At 39.3% G+C, this 23,834-nt stretch overlaps 1 protein-coding gene across 2 annotated transcripts in view; it reads left to right on the top strand.

The window, feature by feature from the left end:
* The window catches only part of PBX3 (PBX homeobox 3), a 195,096-nt gene extending 172,468 nt beyond the window's left edge, over positions 1–22,628 (top strand). The window contains exons 6-9 of one of the 2 annotated variants that reach the window (XM_011364277.1): positions 15,990–16,155; positions 17,381–17,493; positions 18,289–18,378; positions 21,095–22,628. In XM_011364277.1, coding sequence (XP_011362579.1) covers positions 15,990–16,155; positions 17,381–17,493; positions 18,289–18,378; positions 21,095–21,187 — 462 coding nt within the window. In that variant the 3' untranslated portion in view covers positions 21,188–22,628. The remainder of the gene's footprint in view (positions 1–15,989; positions 16,156–17,380; positions 17,494–18,288; positions 18,379–21,094) is intronic. The other variant, XM_023533065.1, reaches the window with a different exon arrangement.
* Positions 22,629–23,834: the final 1,206 nt, after the last annotated feature.

Here is a 23,834-nt window from a genome sequence, read left to right as displayed (position 1 = left end):
ATAATGCTTGGTTCTGTTACTATCCTTTGTCCTGAGATGAAGGAAGGGTTACCAGAATCCAACCAAGACATAGAAGGTGTGCAGAGAAGGACAGTAACCAAGACCTCAAGTAAAAGCAATATTACAGTGAGGGAGTCAGGGGAACAAATACTCTGACCTTACTTTCCTCTCTTCTTCTCATCTCCTGCCAGTGACTTCTTTGGCCAGAGGCCTGAAGCCATATGGGTCAGCCTCTTGGGGCCCAGAGCGGGGTGAGACCACATAAGGGGAATAAACAGAAGATACACAATGTAGCCCAAAGGGCAAAGACACCAGATCAGAACCTGCTCCAAGTTCAAGCCTCCTGGCATCCCACTTATATTGACTCTGTGTTACTTCCACCCAGGAGGTCTGGTATTCATTCTCCACAGATGTTCTTGGGCTTCCTTTGTCCTTGTCTTTTGACTTTTCTTCTCTTTTTCTGACTCTTCCGTCAGCTGTGTGGAGAGTATATTACTTTTCTAACATGAGTATAGATTTTGAGAGTAGAAGCTACAAACTAATTTGATCCAGCCAAAGATACATTTTAAGATTTTCCACTGTTTTCCTAATTCACTGAGTAGGTACTGAGGCACTGTGCTTGGCACTATGGCAAACCAAGAAGAATAAGATAGGGTTCTTCTCCCTTAGAAACGTCAAACATGAGGGAGACAGACAAGCACGTTACTTACAGGATACAAAAGGTACCTGGGGGAGTGCACATGTGCATATGGGTGCCATTGTGGAATATGACACAAGGAGGAGTTTACTTTCTACTGAGAGGATTAGGAAGGTCCCCCAACTTATTAGCTCTGTGACCTTGTGCAAGTCATTTAACCTCACTGTGCCTCATTTTCTTATATATATAACTTGGATTAAAAAAGCATGTGTTTTATAGGGTTATGGGAGTTTCGGTGTGCTAATATATGTAAAGAACCTCGCAGAGTGCCTATCGCAGAGTAAGAAGAAGATATAATGATAATTATTATTATGCTATTTTTCCTCCCTGGAATGGTCTAACCCTAACCCCCCTACACAAATGTATGGACATCTTATTATTTCAAAGCTCATTTCAAATGTAAGTTCTTCAGAAAGGTTTCCTTGTACTCCTAGTTCATATCCTCCATTATATATTCTCATAGATTCTTATACTTTTCCTTGATAGCACTTACCACAACTACAACTAAATAATGAATTGTTTAATGCCATTTCCCTGATAGATGTTGAATTCCATGTTGATAGGTACTGCAGTCTTATTCAGCACTGTACGGCACATAGACAATAAATGTATGTTGAAGAAATGATTTAGGTAGAAAGTCAAGCTTGAGCCTGATTGAGGAAGGTGGGCAATTATAAAGTTTAGATGTTTAGATGTCTGCAATTATGCCTGCAATTATGAGGTTGAGCAGTTTACATGTCTATTTTGCATTAATTAATTTATTCAGCAGTATGCAACTAGTGATTTCTGGTTATTGCGCTACATATAACAATGAATACAACAGAGATTCTGTCCTTATGGAGCTTATTCTAATGATTAACATATATATTACATATAATACATCTATATTACATATATTACATATAATATAATTAACATATATTACATATCATATATAAAATATATGTGTGTGTCATATGGTGGTAGTAAGTGCTATGAAACAAAATGTTGAAGATAAGGACTTCTGAATTGAGATGTACAGTCAGATTGAAAGATAATCTTCGCACCAATGTATAAGATCAGTTTGAAGGAGAAACCACTAGAATGAGAGTGACTACATAGATTATTGGTATAATTCAGGCAAGAGGTGGTAAATTCAAATTAGGCCACTAAAAGTGAAAAACGGGTAGATTTGAAAAGTATTCTGTGGTAGAACTGATCTTTTGGAGATTAAGTACATAACTGGATATGAATTTGAGGAAGAAAGAATAATAGAAGATAGCTGAGTTTCTTAGCCCAGATAATTGGAGATGGTGATATTATTAGCTGATATAGGAAACACATGAGGAAATGCTGGTTGGATGGAAGGGAGCTTGAAAGTTTGTGGTAGTTATGCCAAATTGGCATTGCCATCAGTATCCCAGTTGGGGAATGTTCAGTTTGGAAATATTTAGAGAAATGTCAAAGTTAAAAATGTAGCTTGAGAATCATCCACTTAAATTCATAGTTGAGGCCTTGGGAATGGATGATACTGCCCAGAGAACTTGCAGATAAGAAGAAAATAAGGCCAGGGAAAACGGCTTTTCTCTGGGTCATTTGTCAATTTTGAGAGGGTGACAGAGGCTGAGAGATTAACAATTTCTTTGTAGAGAAAGATAATGTCATTCTAGGTTTCAAGTTGTTTACATAACAAAGCAAATAAAGCCTTGAACACACAATTAGAAGAAAATAAAAACAGACATACAGGAAGACATGACAACATGTACTGAAGCCAGCACAAACAACAAACAATAGAAACAGACCCACAGAAATCTAGAACATAAAAGAATCTGATATGGAGTGTAAAATTACTAAACTTAATATATCCATGGAAATAAAAGGCAAAATGGAAAATTTTGTCAGATAACTGGATACTATAAAAAAAGGTAAGATGAGAGTTTTAAAACCAAAAATACAGTAACCAAAATTAAGAATTCAGTGTATGAGTTTTAAAACGGATTAGACATAGTCAAAGGGAGAATTAGTGAACTGGAAGATGGATTATAAGAAAATGACCATACTAAAGAATGGGAGCTAATAGGATAGAAAATCTTAAGAGGGAGTAAGGGACGTTCAGGACACAGTAAAAAGGTCTGCAACAAATGTAATTAGAGTCCCAGAAACAAATATAGGAATGATACAGAAGCAATACTTGAAATACAAAGAGAGAGAGAAAATATTTGTCCCATTTTCTCTCTAAAGGAAATATAAAAAGTATTCTTCAGGAAGAAGTAAAAAGATTTGAGAGAGAGGGTGAGAGATGCAGAAAGAAGTGGCAAAGCGAAGTGTAAATGTATATGTGAATCTAAATAAAAATTGATTGTTTAAAATAATGAAGTCTGTTTGGTTTGCAATATATATTGAATCAAAACACACAATGATAATGCCTTGTAAGTTCTGAGGAGAGGGTAAGTGTTCTAATGCTCTTGAGTTTTTTGAAAAGGTGGTAAAAGTACCAATTAACATAAAAGTACAAATTAGTATTAGACCTGATAGTTAAGAATATATAATCTCTGGTGTAATCACTTAATACTAAAAGGATATATAACTTCCCAACTAATAAAGAAGGAAATGTGGAATAATTTTTTTTAAATAAACAATCTAAAAAAAGCAAGGAAGAAGAGGGGAAAAAAGAGCATAGTAAGTGGGGCAAATAGGAAGCACTGAGTAAAATGTTAGGTCCATATCCAAATATATCAGTACTTACATTAAATGTAAATGAATTAAATGCTTTAAGTCATTGGCATATATTGTCAGCCAAGATATAAAAGTGAAACCTAATTATATGTGTTTTCTAAGAGATACATCTAAAACATAAGGACATAGAAAGAATGAAAATAACAGTATAGGGAAAAATATCGCATACAAACAATAATGAAAAGAAAGTTGATGTTTATTCTGTCAGGTAAAGAACACTTCAAGGTAAAAAGTTTTACTAGAGATAAAGAAAGGCACTAAATAATGATGATACAGCAGTTCTATATTTGTCTGTACCTAATAGCAGAAGCTCAAAAACATAAAGCAAAAACTTGCAAAATTTCAAAGAAAAATAGCTAAATCCAAAATCATTGTAGGGGATTTTTACACCTTTCTGTAGCAGATATAGAACAGTGCTTCTCAAACTTTAGCATGCATAACAATGATCTGGGGAGCTTGTTGGAATACAGATTCCTGAGACCAAAAGTTCTAATTCAAAGGATCTGCAGTGGGACCTGCTGATTTGAAGCTACCAGGTAATGCTGTTGGTTTCAGAACCACACTTTGAGTAGCACAGATATAGAGGATTTGAACTCAGTTGTTAGCAAACGACCTAATGGACAGTATAGAATGCTCTACCCAACAAGTGCTGAGTACATGTTCTTTTTGAGCACTTGCAGAACAGCTCGTGCTGTTAACTATATTCTGGGTCATAAAGCACCTATCAGTAACTTTTAAATAATTTAAAACATAAAGTATATTTTTTGACTACAGTGGAATTAAACTAAAAATTAGTAACAAAAGGATAACTATAAAAATCCTGTGTGTTTGAAAAGAAAACAATGTATTTCTTAATAATGCATAAGTTAACGAAACCACAGTGGAAATTGGGAAATATTTTAACTAAATAATAATGAAAGTACAACCTGTCAAAACTCATGGGATGCAGCTAAAGCAGTGCATAGAAGAAAATTTATAGCTTTAAACATATTAAACATATACATGTATGTATGTGTGTAGAAAGAGAGGGAAAGAATGGGCAGAGGGAGGAATGGTCCATCTTAAGGTATTAAAGGACAATAAAACTTTATTATTATAAAGTACAGAAATTAATGAAATTTAAAAAACACAGTAGAGCTCAACAAAACTAAAAGTTGTGTTTTTTTCAAACATTTCCCTTCTGAGATTCTTAGTCCTACTTCCCAAAGGCAATTAACAATGTCTCATATTTATTGCAAATGTTTCTTACATACCTGTTCTTTTCAGATATTTATTCTGAACATACGATATGCATACCTTTTTTAAAAAAATTCTTTGTGCCTCTTAATCATAAAATAAGTGGGGATAGAACCTGTCTCATTGGATTATTATGAAGATTTAATGATTTAGTATATGTGGAGTGCTTAGAATAGTGCTTGGTACTTAAGCCCTATGTAAATGTTTACAGCTATTGTTATTACAAGAGGATCCCTATTCATGGACAGAATAGGGATGAGGGTAAAATTGGATTTGGAAGGTGAGTCAGGGACTGCTTTGTGGCAACATAGTGCTTGCTGGGCATTCTAAATGTGTGTGGAATGAGTGAGCTGGTCAGAGATGAGTCAAAAGGTAGAATAATTGGCAGAGCAGGCCAAACCTGGGCTGGTGACTTGCTCTAGCAAAACTCAGAGCCCAGGAGCAGAAGGGGATAAAGGAACTAATGGGTTACCCTCTTGTCAGGTGACTCAGTCAAAGATCAAGGGAGAAAAGTTCTAAAGTATTATAGTTTCCTTTTCTCTCTCTTGATTTTCTAAAGTTAGTTATTTAGATCATTGCACTCCACATACTTCAAATTTTTTTAGCCAAAACTAAGTTTGTTACTTGTGTTCTCTTTAGGCAGTAGTATGTTCATTTCATATCACTTATTTCGAGAAATTGGGACTTTAACTCTAGTTGACTGTACATTCAGTATAGGAAGGTGCAGAAAAGTTACCCAGACTCTATTCCACCACTATTAAGTCACAGTGTGACCATGAACAAATTATTTACCCTGAAGTCTTCGTTTTTTGACCTGTAAAGTTAGGATAATGATAATTTCTTCAAAGGTTTGGAGGCTAAATGAGATCATATATGTAGAATGCCTAGTATAGGGCCTGGCATATCATGAGTGCTCGATAGATGCTCATTTGTCAAATTTAACCAGAGTTTTCTTGCTGGGTATTGTGCATCCAGAGCCTTGTAAAGGTTCCAAAAGAGAGAGAGAGAGAGAACACCAAGGCTCTGCCCTCCAGCAAACTAGTGTGCTAGCAGCCCCCAGCCCCTAGGTTTTCACAGGCTCCATAAAAGTGAGAGCCAGAGGGACACAGGGTGGTGAGGGTATAGCCAGTCGGGTTGTGTCTATTCTTAGTCTCTGAATAGACCTACCCTTAGTGTATTCTTTACTCTAAAAATGTATGTGATTCATTTTTAGTGAGAATTAATTATGTATATTGAAAAAGTAGTATACCTTTTGAGGATAGGTATTCTCATTTTAAATAAGTTCAGTGAAATTTTCTGGATTTTTAAAAAGAAAAGAAAACTGGAGTGTGTATTTTGTAGGGGACAGTGTTTGAATAAAGGGTTTCCATGAAACAAAAGCCTCGACTATAGGACACTGAATAAATTTTGATGTTTTCAGTTATAGGAATTAAATTTACATGACATTTACCTGTACGAAAAAAATCTGGTCTGTTATGGTTTTCTAAAGGTGCGCTTAAGTTTTAATTCTGGGATGCCGATGTCTTGCCCAAGAAAGTACCATTGATAGGAGGTAGTTCCACAGTTGTGCTGTCAGTGTTTTGAAATCTGTCAACGAGGCTTTCTTTGAACCTATGAAGGAACCTATCCAGATGTACACCTAACACGTTTTTATTTTTTTAAATGAATTTTAAAGAAGAAAATCTTTAACTGAAAACATCATCCGTGCTCATTTAGAACCACCCCTCAGCACGTGTTTTAGGGAGATGAACGATGTCATCTGTTTTCTATGATACCTTGGCCGCAAGGCTGACGTTTTATGTACTGTTGCAGATGAACCTCTTTGTGAATGTCGGGAGCAGCTATCAGTCTATCGTGCGTGGTGTGGAAAGGGCAAACCAAACTGTACGGGTGTCAGGACATTATGGCAATAAAATTTTTCATAGACTCAAATAAAAAAAATAAGGTGCTTGACAAGTGAATCTGTTTTCAATTATATCAAATACTATGGAAACTGAATTTCCGTTTGTTCAGTTCTCCCATTAGAAGTGAGTTGTGTTTCAAAAGTTGGTTTTCAAGTCAATTTTTAGGAATTTGGAACTTAATTTATAAAAGAAAAAAAATGGTTTGGATTCTTGGACTAGCCCACATTTTAACCATAAAAGAGACAAAATATTTGGCACTGAAAAGATAGAATTTACTTTTGTAGCCCTAGCCATTTAGTACAATGGAAAAAAAGTTGAGTAAACAATTTTAAATATTTTTTATTGAGAGTGTTAATTAAAAACATATTGGGAAAAGCACAGGAAAGGCTATGTGACCTCAGGCAAGTTACATAAACTTTCTGACATCATTTTCTACATCAGTAAGATTGGGTCTTTGTTAGGGCTAAATGGGATAATACATGTAAAGTTCCTGATACAATGGCTGACTCATAATGAACTCTCAGTGGTTGCTATTATAAATATAGGTAAAAGTAGGATCTAAACCCAGATTTCTAACAAATCCTAGGTCCAGTGCAGTACCATACAAGTGGTTGTGTTGGGGCAGGAGTGAGGAGAGATGAGGAGGCATAGGTAGTGTTGTGAGCTATTCATGCCTGGCAGGTGCGTGGCAGACAGGAGCTCTTGGTCTAGGTAAGAAGTTTATTATGCTCTGGTGTATAGAGGAGCACTCCCTTTCCCTTCTCTCACTGCTGCCTATCCCCCATTGCCAGTACCTTGTCAGCCCTGGGAGCATGGACTGGCTCTCCTAGAATTTGGAGCTCCTGTGAGAGGCTCACCTGACTTCAGTGACTGCTGGAAACGAACGTAGCCCATAGAGGATTTGTTGTTGTTGCTCTCGTTGCTCGTTTGTTTTAAGAAAAGGGAGAGCTAACATTTATTGGGTGCCTAGTACATCCCAGGCATAGTCCTGTGTATTTTAACAGGTCATCTCATTTAACGTTTATGACAGCCCTGTGAGGAGTAGGTATCGTTATCTCATCTTGTACGCCAGGCAAGGAGAACATGAGATGACGTGACTTGACCAAGGTAGCACAGCTAGGCAATCACAGAGCTGGGATTCGCACACAGGTCTGGCTGCCAAGCCCTTTCTCCAGCTGCCCTTCTGGGTTCTCAAGAGACTGTGTGGCCAGCCTTTCTGTCCTTATAAACTTCACTGAATGCATACCCTTGGGAGGGAGAAGAGTAGAATGAGATTTAGTTTATTAACACTATTAACTTTAAAAATTGAACAGTCTCTGGTTTCCATCCCTCATTTCAAATTGAATCACATAATGGAGATGAAAACATATTGATTAGAGAGAAACTATTAGAGGTAATATTGTTTACCACGTAAATATGCTGCATGTTCCATTATACACGACTTGGCATTTCAACATTTCATAATCTGTTGCATTTAATTAGGCACAGTACATAAAATATGCATAACAAGTAAACGTGGGAAACACAATGGCATATTTTTCTAAGATTTGTGCTTCATAAATTTTTAGTTTGCTAATCTCAATAATGATGTTTTAGTGTCAGCTGCTTCTTTTCCAAACAAGTGCCGATCCTCTCCCTGATGTACTTTATGCAAGGAAGCAAAACTAAGGATGGCCTCTAAAGTTATGCACTTCTGCTTCTTGAAGATTAAGTCTTCGAGTAATAATTTTTCTCTTTTATTTAACGTTGTTATTAAAATGATAAGTAACTGTGCCGATAGAATTTGAAATGCAAGATGCAACTAATGCTAATTAATTAATAAACTGGCTTTCAGTGACTGAAGAGACGTTGTGGATGATTTAGCTTTTTAATTTGAACATAGAGTTTTTCTTAAATGCAAAGCAATCTGGGAAATTTTAATGGCTTGAGATTTACAAAGTGTCTGATTTTAATTATTTCAAGAATTCTCAGACCTGCCAACCCCATCCTCTGGATAGAATACAGGAACAGAATTGTCGATTCCTATATCTGTGTGGGCCAGCACAGGGCCTGGCACTCACACTCTTAAAGATTGTTAAATGACTTCTAAGTGATTATTTCAAAAAGCAGGTTGGTTACTTTTTTCATTGAAAAGTACATTTTTCTAATTTAAAAAATCTCAATACTTGCTTATCTGAAATCAATTTGGGTAATACTTGAAAACATACAGCAAAATACAAAAATGGAAATTTATTTATAAATCCATTCTAAAAGGTGATAATCACATATTGGTACATGTGTCCTAGTAGTTTTTCCTGTGCATACGTGTGGTATGTATATGTGTGCACATGCATACCTATGTATGTCTTATGTGTATTTTTGCAAAAAAAAAAAAAAATCTTGCTGTATGCAAAGAAAAAAATGCCTTTTCTTCTTGTTTGTATTATGAATATTTCCCCATGTCAATATTCTTTCTCAACATGATTTTTAGTCAGTGATCATATTCCATTATACAGATGTGCTAGAAATTAATCTCCTTTTTTCAGCTATTAAACGTAGAACTGTAGCAAATCTCTGCACATATATCTCTAAGTATTTCGCCAAAATAAGTTCTCACTAAGGCTGAGTTAGAGGGTATCTACATATTTGCTTGCTTACTCTCCAGAAAGGTTACACTAAATAATAAGTAAACTATATGTAAATTTATTTCTTTAATCAGAATGTTTTTTGATTTCCTGAGGCTGATAAATCTGTTCTTTGCCTAGCTCCAAAGGGTCATTACAACACATAGAAGTGGTTGCCTGCGTGAGCCCTGTTTTAACAGCTGAAGGTCTTTACTGGGTATACCCCATCCAAGGGGCTCCCAAGTGTACTCACACAAAGAAGTTAAAGTGTAATCCGAGTTGGCCTGCTTACCTACAGCAGCAATCTTGAACTAGGGAACACGTGTTCACCTGGAGGTTTTCCAAAAGGTATTAGGTCATGCCTGGTTTTAGGGTTTTCACAAGCCAGCTTTTCTTATGTATATAAGGTACTCCTTCCTAAAATCTGTGTGCCTCAGGAAGCTGCTAGGTGGAAGCAGGTATATGTTACTTTCTTCCCTCCTTCCCTTTCCCACTCACCCTTTTTCTACTTTATGAAAGGGATACTCCCACCCAATACCATGGCCCATTGCCCCAAAGTATGAGACCCTCTCCAGTGCTGGCGAAGGAATTATGTGAAATATTGGTGATAACCAAACCTCTGCTAAATCAGCAGTTTATAACCTCACACCCCTTTGATTAAAAAGTGCATGTGTGATAAAACCTTACTTTTGATGGCCAAAATAAGTTTTTATTTAACAAAATAAGAATTTGTATTCCTTTGATCAATTTTAGATTAACCGTAATTATAGTTTAATCCAGAAGGATATATTAAACATGTAGAGCCTTATAATTGCAGGAAATAAAAACAGTTTAAAACTTTCAATATCCATACATTTCTATTGTAGAGCATAAAAGTATATTGCATTAAGATAATATTGGAGAGAAACAAAATGGAAATGCTCTCCCAAGAACAAAAAAAGAATACAAAATTTTTGATTATTAAAGTGAGTGTATATATTTTTTAAATGGATACTGGGTAGCAAATTGCTTTGCTATTTGTATTTGGTTGGATACGTTTTAAAGAATAGTGGTACCATTTTATTTTAAAATGTCAACATTTATGACAAACTGAAATAACATTGTTTACAACTACATAAACTTATAATGAAAAATTGTAGATGCCACCTTAAAAAATGTGCAAAGGAGAAAAAGTGTGAGCCGGGTACTCAATGTTTCAAAATTTCTTTAGAGAGTTTTCCAGCAAAAAGTGTGCAGACAACTGAAATGGACCAGGTACCGCCTCACCTGGCCTCACCAGAACCCATTGCCCACTGTCCTTACTTCCTGGAAACCTCAGGCTCACTCTCAGTCTCCCCTCCACTTAGCTGGAACTCACTGAGCCCACAGAGGGGTTGGGGAGGCGTGAGGCAACCTGCAGAGCTCCTTCTGCAGGCTTTTGCTTGCCTAGAGCACTCTCCCTGTCCTGTTCCTTAGCCAGAGCCTGCCAGTCCTTCAGGTGCCTTTACTCTCGCTTATCCCCTGATCCCCGCCGTCTCTCACTGCTCCCTCGTTCTCCCCAATAGAAATGTCCCTCACCTTTTAGTCCTCCACTTAGATGTCACCTCTTCCAGAAACAATCCTTGGGTTTTCTTTTTCTCCTGTAGAATGGTTTCTCCTTCTCCTTTCACTACAAAAGAGGGGTTCAGAGGTCAAAATAGGGAAAGGGAATGTTAAGTTGGAGAGTAGAATAAGTCTCTGAGATCTTGAGGAAGTCTCGGGAAAGGGAGGCAGCAGCTTACGTTTCTGGCTTGTGTCAACTCAGCTTCTAAAGGTTTGCACCTCTGAAATGTGGAGTCTCAATAAAAATGCTATCGAATTGAAGCTGAGGTCCAGTTCAAGTTCCACCTCACCTTGGAAGTCTCTCTTGATTTTCCAGACCTGCTGGTCCTTCTCTTCCTCCAGATTCCCACTTCACTTAGAATCTGTGCAACTTGATGTGTGATCATCACTCTCCTGCAGTTTTCACTAATTATTTTGTGTGTCTGGCATTGCTTTCGTAATGATTGTAAATTTGAGGCAGGTAGAGGTACATGTTTATTTTTTCATCCCCCCGTGGCACCTAGTTAGTACACTATCGCAGGTCCTCAAATAACATCATTTTGTTCGATGTCATTTTGTTATAACATTGACATACCATAGGAACTTAACTCTTGTTTTCATAAATTAGTCTATGGTAAGACTGGTTTCGTTATGCATCATTTCACTGCAAGTCTCAGAACCTATTGACAACCTTAAGTGAGGCTTTACTGAGTGACCATAACAGATACTCAGTAAACATATCCCAACTGATTATTAAAAAGGAAAAAGTTGATGGAGAATCCCGAGGTTGAAATCTAGATCTATCACACTTTGTTCTGTGATTTTGGGCAACTTGTGTATAATCTGGATCTCTTATTTCTTCATTGATAAAATGTAGGTGGTAGTAATAGCTAATGGCCATTAGGTAATCACTATGTGCCCAAATCATTAACATGCCCAACAATTCTCTACTCCCTTAGCAACATTCAAATATATGATACAAGTATTATTAGCTGTAATCACCCTGCTGTACATGAGATCCCCACACTTATTAATTTTATAACTGGATGTTTGTACCCTTCGACCAGTATCTCCCCATTTCCCCTACCCTCCAACCCCTGGTAACCACCACTCTGCTCTGTTTCTCTAGTTTGTCTGTTTTAGATTCCACATATAAAAACATTTTGCTTTTGAAAAGCGATTGGCAATCCATAGCTGGATGGAGTTAGGGGAAATGCACGGCTATAGTAAATGGGAGAGACCGGAAGCCTTTCCAGCCGCTTCTTGGCCTTGCAGAAGGGCTCCAGAAAATTAGCAGCCTGCAAAATGTTCACTGCTCAGTCCCCTGATTGCCAAAGGCTCACAGTCTGGGAGCTGATAGCAATGAACATCAGTAGAAGGAAAAGAGTGCTTGTATTTTTATTCTCATTTTTAATTGATCTTAAAATTCTTGCCTGGCCCTTTGCCTTTTGCCCAGTCCAGAGTCATGAATCCTTGATACGTGGCTCAAAAGAGAAGCACAGGACAGTGTATTCCCTTTCTCTCCACCAATTTCCTGCCCATGTTTTTATTCTGGGACCAATGTGCAGACCATTCCAGTTCAGAGATGAAGCGAGCCCTGCTCTACTTAGTGCCCTACGTGTACAGCCTGGCTCCGCCGAGAGCACTGTGTAGGAGGGGGCCGCGTGTAATCTGTAGCCTTGGGTGCTTCCTATTGGGTGAGGGTAGGGTTCTTTTGCAACTAATTGTATCCATCTGTTTTTAAAAGGTGAAAAAAAAATCCTGAACTTAGGTGTCGATTTATACATTAATTACGTTGATCTCAGTTACAGCAGTGTGGTCTTAATAGCTCTATCGCTGCAAAGCCCAAATCTGTGATATCAGAATGTGACGTGCATATTTTAATTTGAGAAATAGTTTAACATTTTTAGATATTCATTTAGATGTGGTTATGCAGGTTAAACATAACGTATGATCACTGCTTCTTTCATTGCTTCCAATTAAACCTTGCTTGCTAGTTTAACCTCTAGGTAATCCCATCAAACAATTGATGTCAAGGAAACACTGCCCACAGTAGCTTCAGATGAGTGGCCATTAATTTTAATTGCCTTGATATTAAAGATTAAGAAGTATTGGGACTAGCAGAATAGAAACGATCTGATGTCAAGCAAATCTACTTGCTAAAGCTTCCCCAGGCTGCTGGTGATATTAAAATTTTACTGTGAGAATTAAATAAACCTTTATTAGTGATGACTGTTGTTTGATTGGTCCAGGGGTATGCATAAACACAAGATTCTTACATATCTAGAGATGAGACCTTCGATGGTACAGAGATTCCTCAATTATGAAACTGTTAATAAAGCTGTAATCTGATTTTCAGGCTAGGTTTCATTAATGTATTATAGCTTCTCTGATTGTCAAGGTAATATTAACTACAAAGCACGGAATCCAACAGAGAATTGTTTAGAAGAAGAGAATTCTAAGATGGGGCTTTGTTACTAAATTCAGAGTTGGGGAATTTTCATTAATTATGCTTAAGAAATGCCAAATTCCCTCTCAACCAGGAATATCTCCCTTTGCACTATAGATCTATTCACTATTTAACTCTTTCAAAGGTCCGACAGTCTTATTCAGACAAGCTAGAGTAGTAGTATATGCTGTAAGAGCTTTTTTTCTAAACCAGCTCTTTAGGTGTGCTTCCTGAGCTGAACATGTGCTTGTGAAAGGTGAGGTGTAGGGTCTAAGAGAACTTGCTCTTATAAACATAATCAGAATGGATACCTTTAGAGTCCTTTTGTGATCTTGATTTAGAACTTTTGTTTTTAGAGTCATATAATTCTGGTATAGGAATGGTTCCTAACAGTCACTGAGGCTGACTTTTCCTGGTGCAGAAATCCCTCCCAGAGCATCTGTCCCCATCCTCCTAGGGGCCTGAGCCCCACATTACCATCATCTCTGGCTTCTCCTCTCCCCTGACCTCCACAGCTAGTCAGCATTCAATTCCTGCCTATTCCTCCTCCTTGGTATCAGCCTTCGCCAATCTTACCTACGACTCTACCTGGCTCAGGCCTCATTGCCTCCTCTCCTAACCTTCCACCACCATGTCCTGCACAATTATCAACCATGTGGGGCTCAAAGAAGGGAGAGCAGGGAAGGCCAGTGGTAGGGTGGCATTCAGTCCCTCAGGGCTGTTGAGAGCCTATATTGTGACAGTCTAGATGTTGGGACTAAAACCAATGAGTGAAAATAAGAGGGAACCAGATCTGAGTTCCAAATTGAGACGTGTATATCCATTAGAACTATGTAATGGTGGGATCAGGGACTTCGTGAGGTAGCGAGTACCACATCTCTAGAGGTACAGATGCCATGAACACAAAGAGAAAATGGAGGAGGCACAGATTTAGAGGACACATGAGTTCCGTTTTAGACCCATTGAGTTAAAGGTTGTGGCAGAACATTTATATGGAAATGTCTTAAAAATTGAGAACTGAAATTCTTCATAGAAGTTAGGGATGGAGATGGAAATCTGAGAGTCACACAAAGACAATAATTAAAACCATTAAAATGAATAAGACTGCTCAAGGAGAAAGAAGAGGGCCAAGAGCCAGGTCTTGGAGAAAACACAGAAACACCCTGGTGTGTCAGGAGAAGCAGGAGCATGATGTAGAAACTATGCAAAGAAAGTGCTCTAAGCAGGAGGGGTAGTAATTACAAGTATCTGACACTGCCGAGAGGTTAAACGAGAGAGAAAAGGCCACTGGATTTGGGGCAGGTGTGACGCCTGTAGCAACCCACCTCAATCAATTACCTAGCCCTTGAGATTGTTAAGATTAAGTGAGAAAATGTATAAAGTATACAATTCTGTAATGCTTGACAGGCACCTAGAAGGTACTCATTAAATAATAGTAATAATAACCGCTACTACTTGATATGAAGGAGGGAGGGATAGATACACCCAGTCCTTCAGGGGAAAGAAATGACGGTGGAACAGAAGCAGCTAGAAGTTCTGACCCGTAGTGTATTTCCTTCCTGATAAGTTTTGACTTGTTTCTGTCTCATGAACCTATGCTTATGGTTGCCGCGTGGGTCGTCAGTGAGTGTGCCTGCGTTTGTATGTGTGCACACAGTGATTCCCCAGGAGGGACAGCATGTGGGCAGCAGCAAAGGCCAACATTGTCCTCCTGATGTGGCTCCCTTGCCGGGGCTCTCTGGCTTCTTTCAGAAGGATGAGTGCCACGGGTTGAAGAATGAGAGTTCTATTTCCAAAGCAATTAAAGACTTGGCAAAGATGGTGAACCAGCGTGCTCACTGGTTTAAAACAGGTCGGAGGGCTCTTACCACTTTTTTCCTCAGGGCCCCAAACAGCTGTTCAGGATAAAACAGTGACTCACACAGCCTGATATCACAGCCATATGCCCCTTTGACATATTATTAAGAAATTATTTAAAAGTATCTTTTAACTGTTACTTTAATGAAAGAGAAGTCAGAGCCATTTACATAGCAATTAGTACCTTCTTATAAATTACCATGTGGGTTTTCGCTTCTTCTTTATATAGCTCAGTCAGCTACAGGTGCCTGAACATGGAATATAAGTGAATGGTGAGTCTTGGGCTAAAGTTGTGCTGTCAATGAAATGTGATGAAATCTGCCTGTTGGTAAGATCCTCTTTAGAAATCTTTTCCATTTGCACCAGCTGACCTCATAATTAGTTTGCAGAAGAAATAAGTATAGTTGACTGGATGAAATCAGAACCACTCCTCTGTATTTGCATTGACGTTACTGGAAGTCTTTCTTTGAGTTTTCAAGTTGTGACCTTCTCATATGTTAAATGGCAGAGCTTGAGCAGCCATCTTGGCAGACGCACAGTCTCTCTAAGGCAGGAGACAAAGGGATTTTTCATCTATTATTAATTGATGTTACTCTTTTCGGCAGAGTGAATTTGATTCTTTGATACAGCTGCCAAAATTGTCAAGGCCCCCCCCAAATTAAGTCATTCTTTCTCAAGTATTTCTTATTATTTACCTAACTTAAATGATTCCTTTAGCTTTCAGCTACTTTGGGGGTGGGGGGACTGATCACTTTTATGTACTAATCGGTATATCAATTAAATGTTTTTGTTATGAACAGTGCCTCCAGCCATCTTAGTGTCACTGTGGCTAACTCCAAGAAACCATATCATCCACAGGATATGACTGCCTCAAGAGACCCCCTTAGTGTTCAGCAGTTATTATTGGAAGTTTGACTTTTCCCCTTTTGGCCTCTCTTCCCCTTCACTCACATCCCTGTGATTTGTAGGTATCCAACTGGTTTGGCAACAAACGAATCAGGTACAAGAAGAATATCGGCAAGTTTCAGGAAGAAGCCAACCTCTACGCTGCGAAGACAGCCGTGACGGCTGCACACGCAGTAGCCGCAGCTGTGCAGAACAACCAGACCAATTCGCCCACCACGCCAAACTCTGGTGCGTACGAGGTGCTCACTCCCTACTCGGCTCAGGCAGCCCTATGCCACAAAGCCCTGTGCCACAAAGCCCTGTCCCACAGGCCAGGAAGCAAGAGCCATGCCGAGTACACAGTGGATGTGTAAAGGAAGAGTTATATTAAAATGCAGGCTTGCTCTTGGGATGGGCGAATGACTGATGGCCAGAGCCTGGAATCCCACTGTTCATAGTGACTTCCACCTGCTACTTATAGATTCTGGAACTTTCATACTTTGTAGTGGTTTTTAATCCAGCAATTAAGCAAAGTGCTGTCACTAGTGATTATTTTAACTATATCATTGCATGTTTCATTTTAAGGTCAAGGAATGAAATAGCAGAAGTGGGACATTTACCGGTTGCTGTGTACAGGGAAGCTGGAACGCTGGAGTTAAGCGCAGTGGTGCCTTCTCCTTAATGCAGCCAGACTCTAGTTGCTGTCATTCTGGGCGTTTCTTCAGCACCTGTGCTTGCGCAGTAGGATCAGCAGGTGGTCAGCTGTGAAGGGGATAGTACGTAACACCTGGACGCAATATCTTGACTCCTCATGCCAAATTTATGCGACATTTGTGATGGAGTTAGAAACATCTTAAATTTACGGAGAACTTGATTAACAATGAAAGATTTGCAGCTAGTCCAAACAGATGGACTTGGAAGCAATTCGAGGGGTTTTCTAAGGAGAGCTTTTAATAAATCTTTTAAAGTTCAGAAAGTAAGGGTTTTTGGTTTGGTTTGTTATCTTCCCCGCCCCAGGTTCTTTTTAAAATAACATGAAAACAGATGAAAGGAAAGTTAGATAAAATGTATGGATAAGAAAGAGCTTCCGAAAAATGTTTCTTCTCTGAGTAATTGTCCACCGTGATAGTTAATGATGGCAAAGAACTCACTTAATGACCAAATCCTGGAGATATATGAAAACAAGGGGGTGGTTCCAGGCCAGCTACTGGGTATTTTCTATTTATTTTGGTTTTCTCTGTTTTTTGTTTATTTTTTTATTTGTGGGCTTCCCCATTGATAGGACTTTCCTAGATATAACACGAGTCACTGGACCGAACTCTGGAGTTATTCTCCATCCTCTTAGATCTAGAAATGCTTTGTGTTGTGTACCACCTTTCCCTTCTGTACCTTTTTTCCTTTCCCTGCCTCTAGGTCTTTGAGGATTGTGTGTGTAGCTCTCTGTTATTCAGCTACTTAACTCTTTCCTTTCCAGGTTCTTCTGGTTCTTTTAACCTCCCAAATTCTGGGGACATGTTCATGAACATGCAGAGTCTGAATGGGGATTCTTACCAAGGGTCCCAAGTCGGAGCCAATGTGCAATCACAGGTAGGAGAAATGCCCCAACTGGGGCCTTTCTAGCAGGGTAGGGTTTGGGCTCAAAACTCCTTCCTCTGACCCCATGGAAGTGGTCTGCACGTCCGTGCAGAACCTGGGCTGGGTGCTTCCAAACGTGACCCATCTGCCCCACCAGTTAATTTAATGAGAAGTCAAGTGAACAGTGACTTTCGATGATTCAAACCTGATGAACTTTGTGAATGCATTCGGCTCTGGCTTGAGCTCATGGAGAGGGGTTGGGTGCATCTTACTCCTGTAACAAAATAGACCAGAAAAATTGTGTGTGCCAGTATGTATATGGTTTAAAAACAGTACTCTGTTTCATTTCTGTATTTTTTCAAGTCAGAATATAAAAACCTGTGTTCTTAAACTATATTCCACTTTCAACTTTTGCTTATCCTCTTAATTGAGAACAATTACTTGTTTTATGCACGTAGATATGTGTGCGTGTGTATGTGTGTGGGGGGAGAAAGAGAGAGAGAGAGATCAAGTACACATGTCTATAAGTAGTTTTCGCCCACAGCCACCACACAGATTTGGTTGGTGTAGATGGAGAGTTTGCATTGCCATGAAGATACTACTGTTTGGCTGGCATAAAAAACAAAGATGTGTGTTTAAATATGCAAAGAATTGTTGAAATTCTGCCAGTCACATTTGATTGATAAATTTGTCTTTCACTGAAGATGCTAAACCCTTGTGGCACACATAATTCAAATTGTTTCCTTTTGTAAGTGATGATGTTTTAATAGATTTGTGATGATGAATTTTGTTTCGTCTCACTTCTAGGTGGATACCCTCCGTCATGTTATCAATCAGACGGGAGGCTACAGTGATGGCCTCGGAGGAAATTCACTGTACAGTCCACATAATTTAAATGTGAGTACTCTGGGGAACCACATTGGAAGAGCTGTAGGAATAGTCAGGTAAACAGTGACTGATAAATAAATTAATGGCCATTTGACTTGGCTTCTCATCTTGTTAGCCGTTGGGGAAGGCAGTGTCTTTACTATACTTTTATTTTATGAACTTAAATTTTCAATGTTACCTTAGAAGTCCTCACAAATACGCGGAGTACCTGGCGTTCTGTCATCAAGAGGGACTTAAGCATCAGCCCATTAAGATGCCATCTCATATTGCCATGCTGTACAGTTCCAGGGAGATGGAGAAGAACAAGCCATTTATCTTAGATTCAAGCAGCAGAAAAAATTCCCAACCACAGCTCAGGTGAAGGTGACAACCTTAGAGGACCCCAGACAGATCAGCAAACAAAGAATTCTATTCTTAAGAGCAGCGTGCTGCATTGTCAATGTACAGACCATGCTCAGCGCTTTCAATGGCCTCTCAATTTTTAATTATGGAGGAAATAATTTTAACTTTTGTAACCAATTTATCAAAACTTCATTTTCTCCTACACCCTGATGTGGATGGAAAATGGCAAAAAGCTCTCGAAAGGGGATTGGGTCACCAGGGCGGAGCCGAGGGAAGCGGTGGACAGAATCTGGGATTCCAGACTTAGGGAGGAAATAGACTGCCCGGTGCATAGTAGCAGAGTCAGGAAGGAAAAAGACAAAATTCTCCCTTTTTTAGGGCCGTGGCTCGCTATGAGAGTAAATATTAATGATTTAAAAAGTGATTGAGGATGTTCAATTGTAAAAGGGAAAAAGGACCATTAAATACTCAAATCTTTTACATTTGAAATGTCAAATCTTTCTTTTTGGGTTTATAAATAACTCATAATAACCCACAACAAACCATATAAAAAGCCTTTTAGTTGCATTCCTCCTTTTTCATTTAAGTGTTTTGAAATGCTTCAGAGAATGCACGATATCCTTATCAACATGATAAAATATGAAACTGTGATTGCCTGCAGCATTTTACAGACATGAATTCCATCTTCACTGATGAGGCTTGATAAGGCGCTGTTGTATAATACAGTGCATAATCTCAAACCACCAGAGTAAGGATTAATTTATTTTGAAAAAAAAGAATGCTTGCTGACAACCTCTCCTCCAGCTGCCACGCTGGGTAAAAATATTGTACATTTGTTGTTTATAAATTTGGATAAAAGAGGAATGATGTTTACTTCAGATGGAATATCTTTAGACTTGTATCTGTGTAAGAGTTTTTCTAAGTAGATTTTCATACCTGAGAGTGCAAACAGCTTACCTTTTAGATAGAGAAGAGGATTTCTTAAGAGTCTACACAGACACACCTAAGCATGTCACCAGCCACCCTGCACCACTGAGGCTTTGGAAATATACTGCCATCACTTTATTTTTTTTCCTTACTTGAATTTATTATGCCTCAAGCCTGCAAAATTTTTTTCCCTTTGGCTGTGGTCATCTCTGTGGGGTTTTTTGGTCCCCACCCCCTTTCTCTGTGATCCTAGAGGGAAGAAAGGTGCTTTATATGCACATCTATGCAGTCAATCAAAACTCGGGGAGTTCTCTAAGAATAGCAACCATGAGAGAAGGAAAAATTCCCAGCACAAGGCTCATCTAACAGTTGTATCCAAGCTGGATGGGGAATCTAGAGAGTTCTCAGCAGCCTAGTGACACAGGCCTAAAAGAAGACATTTTGGGTGGCCTCAAAGAAGAAGTTACAGACAGATGTGAGGGTGGCAGGGGCACCAGGAGACCTTATGACCCACACCACATCAGCGTCAGAGGTCTGGGCCTGGGTCAACGTAGCACGAAGCCGGTCTGCGCCGCAGGCACTGGGTGTCAGCCAGCTCACCCTCGCCTTCTCTCTAGGAAGGCCCTCCCGTCACTTCTACTCAGTGTTCCCCAACTCACGAGCCCAGCACCTCCCTCTTCTTGACTGACATAAAAATATGTAGCGACAAGCTGTCTGGCACAGCAGAAATCTGATCAGACATTGATTTCAGCAATTGCCTCTATCGGCCAAGACATAAGGCAAATTTGTTTCTGAGTACTGTTATTGCCGATGCAGGGCTGAGGCAGGAAGGGCCAGCGGCATGTGAAAAGCGCAGCAACATCCCAGATAGGAGCTCCAGTTAGAGATAATTGGAATACAGATTTGAATAGCGTGTGCTCCTCCACAGTTCATGCATTTTCATTCTGGAATATCCTGTTTGGATGGAAATTCTGGCCTTCATTTTCCAAGAGTTCTGGTCGCTGGCTGTCAGGCCTTGTGGGAAAAGGGCGGGCAAGTTCTTCTCTATGGAAACGAGGATTTAGCCGGGCTGAAGTTTCTACTTCATGGAGCTCGCGCGGTCCTGCTGTGGCGTTGCGTCGAGCTCCTCCACTGCTCCCTTCTTAAAAGAGTTCTTTTCGAGTCACTTTATCTTTACCAGCAAATCAAAGGCCGAGCTGTGTGCCAGCTTGAGACTAGCCGAAGCCCCCCTTTAGCCTGCCGATTCACTGCCAAGTCTTTACTTGGTGGGATGGATTTGTTTTACATGCATTTAATCCCACTTTAACACATGCTTCAAAGTCCTGCCAAAGTGGGTTTAGAAAATACATTTTGCTAATGCATCTTTGCTCTCATGTTGTCATCTGGGTGTTTTAAATTGGGGAGGAGAATTAATATGCAGACGTGTGCACCCGCTGAACTGTGTTTCTCCTTTCAGGCTAATGGAGGCTGGCAGGACGCAACAACTCCATCTTCTGTGACTTCCCCTACAGAAGGCCCAGGAAGTGTGCATTCTGATACCTCTAACTAATCTCTGCAACACTTTTCCCTGAGCTGACATGCCTTGATAAGTGCATTCAGAGCAATAGGAGGAAAAGGAAAGCGTTTTTGTAGCCCACCATCTACAGCTTTACTGTAAAACCTTGTCTTATCTTAGTAGAGAACTTGGTAAATCTGTTTTTTAAGAAATCATAATCATTTGTATTTATACTAAAAACACACAATGTTAAAAAGCACTTTATCCAATTAGGCCAAGACTTAACATTGTTGACAGTCCTGTAGCTATTTTATCATAATTTATTATCAATATTTTACATTAATGGTTTCACAGTTGCCAATTACTTGGCCTTAAGGGTAAAAAGTACAATATATGCTAAACCTCAATCGTTAAAGCAGATGCAAAGATTCACCTCACCTAAATTGAACTCCTTGCATATTTCCATCGCAGACTTTGTCTTTATTTCATATCGCTAATGCAGTTGGAATAAAGGAAGTGTTTGGCTATCTCTGTTAATGATGGTTGTGTTTAAGAATCTTCCTCGTCACATTGTGTCGCAATCTCTTACGTTATAATTAGATCAGAGACTGGTAGCATCTTTTCTCTCTAAAAGCACCAGTGCCCAGAGTCTGCTCAGTAATTAAATTATAGATCCAGATTTGTTCTGGGAGATGGAGATACCTGCTGCTGATAGAGGTGAACACGAGATCCGTCTGGGGTTTTACGGTGTGCGCTGGGTGCTGCACAGACTTGTCAAGGTTTGCTACGTCCTCTGGGCATCAACAAAGGCCCTGCTCTCTGGAGTGTTGTATATAGTGTAGCAAAAGAGTATTTATACATCTCACCAATCAAAACACAGCTTTATTACCTCATGCGAACTCATACAAACCAATAGAATTTCAACATGTTCTGTAGCTTAGAGTGCTCACTTACTACCTCTGAACAATACTCACGCTGTAGTTTGTCTCTTTCTTATCTTTTTGCATCTTGTAATTAACTCTTTGTTTCCCTTCATAAAATGTAATGTACATTGTAATCTTTTAAAAGAAAAATCAGGGTTGCATTTGCAACTTTTAAAAAACTGAGAGTGGAAACATTGGGTCTTAAATTAACACAGGATCAGTAAAACTGTTGTAAATACTGAGCAACATTTTGAATGTTCTTCATCTTGTTACTAATCCATGCAAAAAAAAAAAAAAAAGCGGCGACTAATTGTGATGCATTCAGATTTCAGTATTCAGTACTGTATATTTCACCCTGTGTAATGGGGCCCCCTCTCCTTTCTCTCTTTTTGTATTGTATGCGATTCTGAAACTGATTGAGTCATGAAAATAATTTGTGGCGGTGATTCTAATGTATTAAAAACGTTTCGTGTTCCTTTCTAACTGGATTACGCCCTGGATTGAAAAAGTCTTCCTCGTGGTAGTTATATGTAGTTTCAAACATGAATAAACTTTTTGCTTTCATGATTAAATGTTGATGAAATTTCTTACTCCATCCCACGAGCCAACCAGTGCAGGCCAGGGAGAGAGCCTGTCCAGAGGCAGGCTTGGGCACCCGAGGTGTGTGGCTTGTGGCAGGGGCGCTTTGAGATGACAGTGAAGCCCTACTGACGACAGCTCCTGGCTGGCTGCTACACCGCTGTTCTTTGTCCAGGCTTGATCCTCGCGCTCTAAGAACACAAGGAAAATGTTCCCATTTTCATAGGTTAGGAAACTAAAGCTCATGAAAGTTAAGCAAATGCCACAAGGTCACAGATCCAGGACAAGGGGCCATGCTTTGGACCCAGGGCTTTCTGCCCGTAGAGCTCACACTCTTGACCTAACAATGCATCTATCTGGCACTTGTTAGATGGAAAGATCTTTTTCGTAAGTAAAAAATAACCAGTTTTGGGTCATTCACGTCTTTACTTTCATAACTTCTGTGAGATACCAGTTAAAAACAAGCAAAAGTTTAAAGGAAGTAAGCCTCAGATGCCATTGAACACATGCACGCACATACGCACGCATACACACGTTCTCATAACATCAGAACTCTAAACTGGTAAAATGTAAGGCCAACTAGAAATTCATTAACTAGATTAAACATCGTTTTTGTTTTATTCAAATTGTTAGAAATTCCATATATTTACATACACATCTTGTCGCTAATAGCTAAATCTTTATAATAAAAGAAGTCGATAGCAGGTAATTGGCCTGTTTACTATGTCACAAGGAAACTGACTCACAGGAAATCAGATTAATGTTAACCAGTTGCAGCAAATTGTCCATGATAAATTCAACTGTTTCACGACTTCGGTCGGCAGAGCCAGGCAAAACAAGGTCTAGGGCCACCATTCCCATTAATCTTGAGGCAGTTACACCGTGAGAGTAAACTTTATAAAACAGATTGCCCTCCGAAGCTGTCCTCCCTCACGCGGGCTCTCAGCCTGCCTGTAGGAATCGCTCCCATGGCTAAGTAGTTATTTGCATGATTCAATTAGCTTATGGGTCAGCCTTTCTTATCTTTGTACATAAGACATTCTCTAAGCTATGTGGTTCTGCAAAAATATCTTGTGGAAACCTGACACGCACACACAAATACGTCTTCTTTAATGTCCAGAAACACATCCTAAGAACCGTCTCAGGGGTTTATCTCGGGCCAGCCTGTTGAGAGAAACATATACCCAGTGTTCGTTGGA

The sequence above is a fragment of the Pteropus vampyrus genome, unplaced genomic scaffold, assembly GCF_000151845.1.
Source record: "Pteropus vampyrus isolate Shadow unplaced genomic scaffold, Pvam_2.0 Scaffold95, whole genome shotgun sequence".
NCBI lineage: Eukaryota > Metazoa > Chordata > Mammalia > Chiroptera > Pteropodidae > Pteropus > Pteropus vampyrus.
Note: the sequence above shows the minus strand (reverse complement) of the source record. Positions and strands in the feature narration are given on the sequence as shown.